The sequence below is a fragment of the Marmota monax genome, unplaced genomic scaffold, assembly GCF_021218885.2.
Source record: "Marmota monax isolate L192 unplaced genomic scaffold, Marmota_monax_Labrador192_F-V1.1 WCK01_AAM20220418_F8-fsc00089, whole genome shotgun sequence".
Classification (NCBI taxonomy): domain Eukaryota; kingdom Metazoa; phylum Chordata; class Mammalia; order Rodentia; family Sciuridae; genus Marmota; species Marmota monax.
In genome coordinates, this window is record NW_026694744.1 from 6,471,315 (window position 1) to 6,484,198 (window position 12,884).

Genomic DNA, 12,884 nt, shown 5'->3' on the forward strand with positions numbered 1-12,884 from the left:
CATGTTAATCCTTGTCATATCAACAACAACAACATTTACAGAGTGGGTGCTGCATGCCAGGCACTGTGATAAATGCTTTATAAATACTTTGTAAGATGTGGGAGGCTGGAGTGCAAAGACATTTGCCAGAAGAGACAGTGAAGAGTTCAGTAATGGATAAATGAAGTTTGATATGACCTTGAGATACCAGGTGGAAGGGTCAATAAGGCAGTTGGCTAGCTGACTCCATAAAACTCAGAGATGACTGGTTTGGAGATAATATTTGAGAGTCATGAACTTTGCAATGGAATTCACCACTGTGTTCTTTTATATAACGACTTGGGCTGTTACAATAATATTTTTATCTCTTTTGGTCTAATCCTTTTTTGAGTTTAAGATCTGCTTCCTAAGAACCTTAATGTCAATTAAATTTCCAGTCAGTTCTCCATAGTGTAAAATAAAGTATTCCATTAACATTTCTGACTTTGAAACAGAACCCTACTGAACTCAACTTGTTTAATGAGGTTCATACTTAACTTTCTTAATCTGAGGTTTTTGTTGTCTGTGAAACATCTCCTAATCAAAACTCAAGGAAACTTTTGTTCAAGTTATGCTTTGAAATCAACATAATTATATTAATTCATATGGGTATAGCAAAGTATTTATTTACCATGTTTAAATTGACATTTAAACAGTTTTTCCAGTCCCACACAGTTAGTGGCATAAGGTCTTGAGAAAGCATGAATTTTTTTTTTTCTATCAGCCTCATATTTCATAGAGCTTGCCAAACACAGTTCACTTTCCATAGAAATTTGCAAACCTGAGTGGTGGCCAAATTTTGAGTCACTGAATGTAAGCCAGTGAATAAAATTGTTAATCCCTTTAATTTACCCCCACTTTTTTCCCTTAAAAAGTAACATAGCATGTGCCTCAGAGTTTTATTATTCGACATCTATTACCCACAGCACTCAAGCATGTTTGAGAAGTTTGTGTGGACATTTCAGTACAGAATGAGTACAGGCAGCTCTGTCAGGGACATTGGTTTTCAGCTTAGTCTTCCATGGGAAGCCTACTCCTTCACACTTCCATTGACATCTTTCAGATGGCAGTGACATCAACTTTTAAACAAGGATAATATCAAGGGCTTTATAATTTGGAAAATGTTAAGACAAATCCAGAACAGGTAAAAGTTATATGTTGGTCCATAATATGATAAATTCCAGAAGCTATGCATTGTAACTAAATGAGGTCACTTAGCTAATCTTTCTTTTGAGACTTTAGTCCTATTAGCAGAATGTACTGATTAAACAAGACCTGAAGCATAAGGCAGGATGGACTGGTTATTGTTAAGAAAATAATGATCTTGGACATTGATACCTTTTTTTCAAGAGTCATTTGGAGAGATGAAGGACATGGAGATAAACAAGCAATAATAATAATGAAAATTAATAATTAAAATGTATCTGTCTCTTAGTGAATGATAAACCTATGTAAGAATATCATGTTTTCCTTTAATCCGATGATCACTGTAGTATTCTCTTCATTGGACTGCATCCTTCATTTTCATCTTCTGCTAATTTCATTTTTGTTTATAATAATAAAAATACATAATGTCCCTATAAGCAGTACCTTAATTTTTTAAAAATGTGCTTTTAAAAAGTAGATCCATTCCCCCCACCCAAAGCAGAGGACAACAACTGAATTTCAGCTAAGAAAAAGTCAGTGATCTATGAGGGCCCACTGCAAGTATGGTAAGCGGCATTGAAGATAATGACTCCATGAGATATACAAGAGCAATTGTTAAGTTTGAAAGGATTCTCATGAATGAAGCCTTGACATGATGAGAAGGAAGCCAGCACTGGGGGATGGAGGGGTCAAGGAGGAAGAGCAGGACTGCATCATACACCTGGAGCAGATTCCTTGTCATCAATGGCTGAGAAGCCACAGTGGGGAGGTGGGAAGATACAAGGAAGTCTGTGCAGTGGTGCATGCCTGTAATCAAAGCCACTTGGGAGGCTGAGACAGGAGGATTGTGAGTTGAAATCCAGCCTCAACAAAAAGTGAAGTGCTACTCAATTCAATGAGACCCTGTCTCTAAATAAAATGCGAAAAGGGGGCTAGGGATGTGGGCTCAGTGGTTGAGTGCCCCTGAGTTCAATCCATTGCTACCAAAAAAAAAAAGATACCAGGGACCAGTGGTTTAGCTCCATCCTTGAAAGCTGGCTCTTACCATAACCCTGACATACCACATAGGTGAATTTATAATAGTAATGGTAATCTCAGAAAATCCCAGCATCTTTGGGAAAGTGTCATTTCAAGACCATAAAAACAGCATTTCCTTTTTAAAACTAGCAGTTTTATCAAGATAAAATTCACATACCATACAGTTCAATTATATGAAGTGTACAATTTAATGATATATTCAGTTATAGAGCATTACCACAGTCAATTGTAGAACAAGTTTATCACTTCTAAAAGAAAGCTGCACCCCTTCGTCATCAGTATTCTCCATTCCCCCTTAGATTCCTAGAAATCAGTAATCTGTCTCTTTAGAATTGTCTAAATTTGTAGACATTTCTTATAAATGGAATCACACAATATATAATCTTTTGTGTCTGACTTCTTTCACCTAGCATCATATTTTCAAGGTTCATCCATATTGTAGCATTATCAGAGTTTTTTCCTTCTTATGACTAAATAATATTCCATTGTATGGATACTCCACCTTTGATGACTCTTAATTAATAGGTGAACACTGGGGTTGTTTCCATTTGGGAGATATTATAAATAATGCTGCTATGAAAGTTCACGTGCAAGCTTTTGTGCAGACATTTGCTTTGCATTCTCTTGAGTACACCTAAGAGTTGAATTACTGAGTTGTACAGTAACTCTCTGCTTAACATTTTAAGAAACTGCCAAACCATTTTCCAAAGCATCTCACCAGCAATGTATGATGGTTACACATCCTCACCAGCACTTTTTAAAAGCCATTTCTGTGTGTGTGATGTGTATCTCACTGTGATTTTGATTTGCATTTCCCTGGTGGCTAATAATGTCAAACATCTTTTTATGTGCTTATTAGCCACTTGTATATCTTCTTCAGAGAAATAGCTATTCAGATACCTTGTCCAGTTTCTCACTGAGTTGTCTTATTATTATTAAATTTTAAGAGATTTTATATATACTGTACATAATTCCCTTATCAGATATGTAAGTTATATTTTCATTTAAATGAGTTTTTTCCTCCATCATTCATATCTCATTTCTACTATTTACTGTAAACTGGCATATGTCTATGTAACCATTTACTTCAACTTTTTAACCTTCAGATGTTCCCCCTAGTGAGTGTTCTAGGTCTTGTGTGCCCAGGAAGGACTTTCAGAGCTGAGAGCTCCCCAGGGTGTCTGACTCAGAGGATCACAGTGACCCAAGGCCTTCTCCCTCCCAGGGCCTCTTGCTGTGCATTCCAGCTGGGGAGCCTGCCCAGCTGGCTCTTCCAGCTCTGAACAGTGTCCCTGCCTTTTGATTCCCCTGTTCGCACACGGGATAGGGACCCTGTGTGGAGAGAATGGGGGGTCAGTTCTGCCTGGAGCTGCTGCTGCTGCTAAGATGTAAGGACCCTGGAGAGGTAAGAAGATATGGTGTATATATTTCTGTCTCTGTAGTTTTCCTCTTGCTAGAAGCTAGACAGAACCAGGGCAGAGAGATGTGAAAGACTGCATAAGGTAATGATCCCAGGACAGCATCAGGGGAAGGGGACATAGCAGCAAAGATGGAGACATGCAATAGCATTGGAAGAATGTTTTCCATTCAGTAAGCTACAGCACTTGAGTCTCTTTCAACTTCAAAGTTCACAGGGTTCAGATAACAGTTAAGATATCTCTCCCTATTGCTTTAGGAGAAGGTTTGGAGCCTTTGAGGCAAGCTGGCTGGAATGCAGTACATCATTGCCAAGACACTCATATTTTTATTGAACTCTTAAAGCAAATCTCAGTAAGGACCCACCCGTTCTTTTGCACCTTTCATTTTGGCTATTTTATCAGAATTAAGAACTTGATGAAATTTGATTTTAAAATGCATACTGGCTTGTAATGTTACTGTTGCATACCCTTTAGTGACCTTCCAGTCCAGCAATTTTGTGCTACAGGTAAGGAAACCAAACTTCAGATTGGATCAGACTTTGGCAGGATCACCTGATTAGTCCTGACAGAAGTGAGAGTAAACAACATTGCTACCAAGTCTTTTATTGGGTTCCAGTCATTGAAAACTATATAATTACTGACAACTGGTGACAAGAGAATGCATTTCCATAGGTGCTATTGATTTTGTGAGAGCTTGATCTTTCAGCATATACTGATATGGAACCACAAAATACAGTCTATCTCCTTTCTTGTGGTTAATTCATGCAGCAAAGACAGGTGGTTTGATTTAGAAAACTTTAGTTTTGCTGTGTGCATCTGATAAAGGCAGCCTTTAGTGTAAACTTAAAACTTTCTTCTTTTTTATAATTGTAGATTTTTTATGATTTCATAGAAAAATTTTCAAATTTCACTTTTCTTATGATTAGTGTAGAATATTACCAGAACATTCACAAAGCTCAGATACTTGCTGATGTCATCTCACTATAATTTAAGATTTAAAGAAACTTAAAATCCTTCCAAATTTAACAAACATTAGTTTATTTGATGAATTGTTTTTTGACACCAACAGGTTTTATGCAGGTTGGATATCTATTATCCCAAACTATGTGACCATTCCACTTTAATTCACTTGTTTATCTATTCCCCTTTCTATCCTGTGCACATGCCAGCACATGTATAATTTAAATAAATGCAAACTATTTGGTGTGTTATACGGCAAGTTGTTCTTAAATAAAATTTCCTGTTCTTAGATTATGATAATTTGCAATTTGTTGAGTGATTCAATTTTATAAGGAAAGTCTTTATATTGTGATTCTGATTACTCTCAATATTAACAACCATTAAATAAATCAGTACCTATTGCTTTTTGTTGGGGACATTTTCTTCCTACCTGGATGGGGGCAAAAAAAAAAAAAAAACAAAGACAGTAAATCTCTTTGTTTTCCAATAGTCTCTATAAATCCTGCTGTTGGGAACTGTGCACTTTAGCAATATTTAATAAGCACTTTAAAATTGACAGCTGTCTGTAAAATGAAATAGACTTTAAAATTGCTCCATTGTACCTATTTTAGGATTAGGAAAAATCATTTGTGGAAACCAGGTTAAGGCCAAGTTCTTCATCACAGGCAGAAAACGGGATTTTGTAAACCTGCAGATCCTGAATTTATTATTATATGCAGCTGTGCAAATTTGCAAACATTTCCTTCTGTAGTCAGTACTGCATGGAAGGAGCCAGTTTGGACTGTGCCTTGATAGCTAACATTCATGGAGGCTGCAATGCAGGAAGCTATTCAGATATTTGGGCCTTTTTACATATTTTAATCTGGGCATTAAATGCCAGGTAGAAAGAGTATGCAAACCAAGTAGTCCTGATTCGATGTCAGGCTAGGAATAGATTAGCAGCCTTTGTGTTCTGGTCATTTTAGTGAATTTCAGAATATCACTTGAAAAACCTTTGTATGTATTTTGAGTGTATCTTCTAAGGGCTATCAGGATTAAAAGATTGGGGACAGGCAGGACCATAGTTTTCAATTAAGGTATTGTCATTTCATACTGTAGCTTTCTCTGAACTAATCAATCAGATAAAAACAGTAACTTACAGTTCCTATGAGCACCAGAATTGTATTTATTTGTTCTCTGTTCATCTTTGGAGCCAGTGGTGTGCAGACCATTCATGCTCAGTCACACCCCCACAGCTGGGATAGATGGTTCTTCCCTGGTTGCCATGACAACACTGCCCTAGTGTGGTGATGTTTGCCAAAATTTACCAAAAGAGGCAACTTTCCACATGTAACTACAGAGCAGTTAATGGACTAGGTGTTGTTCTTGAGTTTGATTTAAAATTAATTCCTTGATGTATCCTTAGGAGGTCAAACGGGCAGGAAAAAATGAAATAACAGGAGACTGGCTTCATGATATTGATTTTGAAAATTCACATTTTCTGTTAAAAATAGATATAGGTTGTGTTAATTAAAATTCTAGAAGCAGATGACAAATTAGTTTACCTTTCAAATAGTACTCACTGAAAACAGGACAGAGTGTGTGTATGTGTGTGTTAAAAAATACTTCATTTCTTATTAAAATTTACAGTTTAGACAATTATATATATGTAAGCTAAATATAGAGACAATACTTCTTCTGTAATGTTGTGAGAAGTAAATGAGCTGATATACATCATGTACTTAGAATAGTGAGTGCCTGGAATATAAGAGCCCAGTAAATGTTCAGTGTTGTTATTACCACTTTTTATTATTATACTATCCTGGATTTTTAAGCTACACGTTGGTTCATTGAATAGATATGAAGAACACCAACAAATATTTGGACATTTTTTAAAAATCTGCCTCAAGTTGCTTGTTAGCCAGTTTGAAGATCATAACAGAAACAACTGCATGGAATAGATGTATGCCCAACATATCTTGGGAAACTGTTCAACTCAAGCACTACAGACCACAAGGACTAGTGAGAAAGTTCCCAGAAGAGGATGCTCACTGATGCTATTCTGATGTGTGGGTACATTGATGCAAGCAGGATAAAGGTTAAGTTCACTTTTAGGAGTGTCTTGAGCCTGGTGCAGTGTTTGGACAAATGGGATATTCAGGTGTCCTAGGTTCCATGGGATCTTATATTCCAGGTCCATGTTTCCCAAGGTCCATGCCCAAAAGTGTCTCCTCAATTAAAACACACTGCTTTATATTTCCCATGACTGTAGGTGTTTTTTGTAATAGTTTGGTGTTAAAAACGCTTTATTCATAAAATTGTACTTTTGGAGAGTGATGGTTTTGAAAATTGTGAGAATTTATTCATCTTAAATTCCTGCACCCTCTGTGGTTGAAACTACTCATCGCTCATTATTCTGTCAAATTCAAGCAAATATCAGAATAGAGAACTTAGCAGAAAAACCAAATGATTTTTAATTCAATGCATATGCTAATAGCTACTAGTCTGGTTATTTCTTTCTTCTTTATTACTCTGATATGATCACATTTGTATAAGAAACAAATAACATTCAGCCGTGGATGGTGGCAAATACCTATAATCCCAGCAACATGTGAGGATAAGGCAGGAGGATCACAAGCTTGATGCCTTTTAGCAAGGTCCTATCTCAAAATATAATAAAAAGGGCTCAGGATGCAGCTCAATGGTAAAGCACCCCTCAATTCAGTCCCCAGCACCACCACACACCACACACAAAAAGCACATTCATTTTTAAGTAACTTCTGAAGAAAGAAAGAACTATTCTACTTTTTGAAGGTTGGGTGTTTCTTTTTACTTAGAAATACTTGGATTAATACTAGGATGGCCTTCTCTTGATCTTACAAATTCTCTTTAACATCCTGGCAACTCCACAAAGTGTGTTTTGGATGCCGAGTTTGCATAAAGTGAAAGCCTGCTTTATGTGATCTTATCTGAGTTGTACTGATTTTAAGTTTGAAGCTCTTAGATTTTTTTTTCCTGAGTAATGTAAAAAAATGCACATAGACTTCTAGATTTGTTCAGAATCTCATTCTTCCGCGCATTAAATTCTGGACACATGGCATGACTCAAAGTTGGCATGGTTTTCCAGGGTAGGGTTTCTCAACCTCAGCAATGTTGACATTTAAGCCCAGATCATTTCTTGTGAATCTGTTCTGTGAATTGTAGGATGATTAGCAGCATCCCTGGCTTCCACCTAGGAGATACTAAGGGCATTCTCTACCCTCTCTCACATTCTTATTCCAGACATTACTAAATGTCCCCTTCTAGGAGGTTCAACTGTCCCTGATTGAAGACCACTCCTTTAGAGGAAAACAGTACAGTAAAGAAATCTTTACAGAAGAATTAGCTGAACTATGACCAATACCAGAGTTAAGGTTGTGTGTGGGAGTCACTGTATGGGGAAGGGGGAGTCTACACATCTAGAACAAAGGTGAGAGAAAGAGATTCAGAGAGGTTTTCTCATGGTCTGGACTCTACTAAGCCTTGTTCAACCCAAGACACACATATCTTGTAGATTTACTCCTCTGTTACTCTCCAAGGGAGGAATCAAGGGTGAAGGCTTGTCTTAAGGGTGGTGAAGAACAGCATTTGGGGATGTCAGATAGGAGAAAGTGGGATTATATACCATCACAAGCAGTAAGTAAGGTGTCCAGGTGATTATATGTCAGAAATGAGACCTTGGCAAATGTCAGATATGTGAAACTTCAGATCCTTTGACATAAAACTTTAATATTACATCCAAAATTCTCTATTGCCTCTGCTTCCAACTATGTAGTGTTCCCTTTGGGGATCTCCACAATCAGAAGAAGGCATGCTTTATGAATAAGAGAACTGTAGCCAACAATATCGAGTTTGGGAATTATTAACATAAAAAGACTCAATAAGGGATAGAAGTACATTTTATAGATGAAGAAACAAAGGTATAGAAAAGCTAAGAAAATTTCCCAAGTTTCTATAGGACTTAGGCTTTGATTATAATTGTGAACTATATTGCATGATTGTAAATCCTGTACACCCCTTGACCTCACCCATGGTACTGGAAACCATATTTGCAATTGTATGGATTCTTAACTGTTGCCAGAGCCCCCACATTTCATAACCAAATATAAAGTATGGAAAATGTTTGGGAGAAGAAAACAAAATTTGGATGGTTTGAAGAATTGGGGTAATTTAATATGGTTAGTAAAAGCTTTCATTAATATGAAGAAAATAAATCCTGGGTCCTGGAGCATTTTTATTGGTTGTAAGGACAATGATATTTGAAAGGAGGATTTATTATTTAAATTTTTTTTAATAAAAGAATCAGGTGTGATTTATTTCAGAAAATATTTTGGGACCCAAATGACTACTCTTCTCTCCTCAACCTTGTCACCCCTCACCACTCCCAGCCCAACCTTATTCCTTATTTTTATTTAATCTTCTAGAAGAGTCAGGTGTTTCACATAAAGTTCTCATTGTCATTTCAAAGTATGCAAGTATTTTTGAATAACTAAATGTCAGTCAAGTACCCACACTGATAAGGCTCCAGATCAAATGGGGTCAAAAGGAATTAGAAGCCAAGTCTCACACACACACACACACACACACACACACACACACACACACAAAATCAATAAAAAGTAAAAACTTCAACTAACACAACAACCATAGACTGATGAATATTTTCTTAAGGCAATATGGAACACTACTAGATGCCACTATGTTCTAGAAATGTCGGAAATTACTTGAAATAGTTTTTCCCTGTGATTTCTATATTAAGCTATTCTCAGTAGAATATCTTAGATTGTTTTTTAATACAGTTGTCTACTATTTCATATTTTTAAGTCTTGGAATTCTATTCCATCTTGACATTTTTTGTTATTGTCTGCTACCAAGGGGAAAATTTCAGATTTGGGAGAAAAAAAATCTTTATTTTCACTTTGTATAGAGTTGAGAAATTAAAACTTAAACTTGACAGTGGTTACGAATGAAATGAGAAACTTTACCCTTTTTTCTTGATATAATTTTTATTGGAGGAAGTATAATGTGCCTTTGTAGCAATTATTAACTTATAACTTTATAACTTTTATATATATACAGTCAGTGAATCACTCTCATGGATGGGCAGGTTATTTTCCTTATTTTTATCTTTTAATCAACTTAAACTTTGGCCTCTTCCCAGTGAAACCCAAGGTCAAGGGCAGACCTAGCCTTCTACCTCCAATGTGGATATGGCTGGTTGAGGTTAGAAAATAAAACACCATTACATTGATGCTAAAAGCATTCTTATACATTGAGAAAGGTTAATTTATTTGAATTCTTGATGTGTCTATTCTAAAAGAGAACTGGAAGAGAAACCATTTTAGTGTATGTGGTTTGACTTGAGGAAGAGAATAACACTCCTCTCATTCTTAGGAAATTCCTGTGCAAGATTATGATTATTGACTTGCTTAGGAAGTAACTTATTGAGGATAGTTAAGACTTTTACTTTTAACCAGTGAATCTGTTTTTATTCATCTTTTGTTTAAAATCTCTGAATTAATAGAAATTTTTCTTCCACCTAAGAAAGTAGTATATAGAACAATAGTGTCTATTAAAAATCTTGGTGGTGATGAAAATGCTCTGTATCTGTGCTGTCCAAAATGGTAACCACCAACCTGATGTGGCTGTTTAGCAATTAAAATGTGTCAACTGAAAAATTAATTTTAAATTTAAATATAAATCACTTAAATTGAAATATCCACATTGGGCAGTTCAAGTATAGAGTGTATCTACCAGTCAATATTCATCTCTTGTTTGAAATATTCCATTGCATTTTCATCCTACATATCTAAATTCTGATTTGGAAAATGTGGCAACTATTATGGTGTTTGATAATTGTAAATTACTTCCAGATAATTTGTTTGAATCTCCAATCTTCATTGCATGCTTTCAAGATAGGTGTTTATGGAACTACAGCCCGGAAATTAGCTTGTTAGCTTATTCCTTTGCCTTTTCTAATAAGTGATCTGTGAGAATTTTTGGTTAATTAGATTTATTATTGAAGTTGAGCTCCTCAGTATTATTGAGACCCAATATCATTAAGCACAGGAGGAAAATATACATTATATCCAGTGGAAAGCCCAAAAGTAGAATTCATGAGTTTTAGGTCAGCAAAAATTCAGGCATTTATGGAAGTCAAAAGAGAACCCATTTCATATGAAAAGTTACTGCAGATCCTCAACTTTTAAAGGTTTACCACATAGTCATTGTATTTTGCCTGTGAATTCCCTGCTCTTTGAATCCAACCTCCAACAGAATTTCAGTAGTATTGCATTAACCTTGTGCATGTGGAGTAGAAATGATATTTCATTTATTAATGGAATTTAAATGCATGCCTAACGTTTTAAGGGATAAAGAACAGAATGTCTACCCACCAGCTGCCTTATTATACTCTGGTACCACTTCAAAATTGGTAAGAACCTTAAGTGAAAAAGTCAATAGAATGCATTTGACTTAATTTAGTTTCATCTAACATGTAAACTCACTAATGCTGTATGAAATATAGACCTACCAATGTAGTCCTGTTATATTGATAGCCTCAGTTCCACAAAAGAAAGAAGGTAAGCATTTGTTTGGTGTTCCTGTGTGTCATGCAGTGTGTTACATCTATTACACCCATTTTTCTTGTTTTCTTGCATGTTCTGAAGCAAGTAACATCACCCTTGCTTTTATGGATGAGGTCATGAAGAGTTACACAGTTAATTAATTTGACCAAGTTTCCAAAAGTAGAAATTCTGTTTAATTCCAAAGTTCTTGCTCTTCACTGGAAAAGCAAGACATATAACTGTAGATGATCCCCAGGTTGGTTAATTCAAGAACACAATGATATCATTAAAAACACAGGGACATTTAATCTTTCCACTATCCCCTCCTAGTCTCAAGTTGGCAGACACAACTCTGGACATCACATCCTTAAGCAAATAGATCCAAAGATGGTACAACACTTTCTTCTAGCACATATCTATATGTTTTTTTTTTTTTTTTAATCAGAAGGAAATGTTTTCCCCAGAAGTTTCTCGTCTCTCAGGAAACTTGCTTTTTTTCCTCATTCAGTGGTCAGGGCATACCCTAACCCATCCCTAAACCATTCACTGGCAAGGGGAATACAACTATGTATGATAATTGATGCCATAGTTGGTATGGAGGAATGGACATTTGATCCCTGGGACAGTAGATTGGGTCATCATTCCAGAGGTGGAGGAAGGTCAAATGCTGGGATTCATTTCAGCTCATCCAACAAGGAAGAAGTGCTGAGGAACACTGATAGACACCTAGCTAGTGATGGCTGCCATATTTGCTTGAAAATTTTAAATGTACATTTGTTATAGAATTAATACCATTTGGCTTTCTCTTCTCAGTGTTGGTGAGCTCTCTCTTTGGTAGATTCTCAATTCTGTAATCACGGGGACTTCCTGTTTTCACCAGTACAAGGTAGAGTCTCTTGTCCTAGAGCATACTTGATTAATATTTACTCAGTTGATTAAAGTTGGCCCATGACAATTAATTAAAATTTTTCTTACATTTTCACTAAATCTAATTTATTTAATATCAACTTTTTCCTTTTAATATCAACACCCTCCCAGTAAAGTTATATTTATTCATTCCAGAAAATGATTAATGAGCCTTAATCATAAAGGTACTGGAATAAAGTTGCTGTGGGTGCTGTGTAATATAAACCCTGTGAATACTGTTTACAATTTTGTGTGGGTGTAGGAGGAAAAAAGAGTCAAATATAAATAAGAGTGGGAAAGAAAACTTGTTTTGAGTCCATTTTATACATCTGTTAATGTTTTGAAGAATCTGCAGTAGAATCTATCATCTTAAAGATTATGAAGTGAAAGAAATGATCTGTATATAAAGTCACTGAGATTCTTAAAGCTCCATTATTAAATTTTTCTTATGCAGACAAATTACTTTAATAATTTTAAATTTATTGTACTATTATACATGCCACTAGTTTCATTAAAAATATTTTCCTATAAAATGAGATCAAAAGACCAGATTTTGATTATGCTAATGTGGTGTGAAGTATGAAGCCAGTGTTCCAAGTCTCAATTTGTTTTATAATATAGACCCTTTTTTTGAGTTTATCTTTTCCAATTAAAGATTTTTTTTTCTAAACTTCCCTTCATTGGATCAGGTTCAGTTACTGTATGTGTTCATAATTTTTCCACTTCATCAGCTCTTATTGCTGACATATAAACTTCCATGTTTAAAAAAAATTGAGATAGTAGAGTTTTGCTAAAAAGAGGTAGTCTTTATTTG

At 35.6% G+C, this 12,884-nt stretch overlaps 1 protein-coding gene across 5 annotated transcripts in view; it reads left to right on the forward strand.

The window, feature by feature from the left end:
• The window catches only part of Arhgap6 (Rho GTPase activating protein 6), a 470,700-nt gene that overhangs the window by 322,796 nt on the left and 135,020 nt on the right, over positions 1-12,884 (forward strand). Inside the window, exon 1 of one of the 5 annotated variants that reach the window (XM_046424259.2) lies at positions 3,179-3,607. The exons of the other annotated variants lie outside the window; for them this stretch is intronic. Within the exon in view, the coding sequence (XP_046280215.1) occupies positions 3,548-3,607 (60 nt within the window). The 5' untranslated portion in view covers positions 3,179-3,547. Of the gene's footprint in view, positions 1-3,178; positions 3,608-12,884 lie in introns of those variants that run through there. 5 annotated transcript variants of the gene reach the window in all.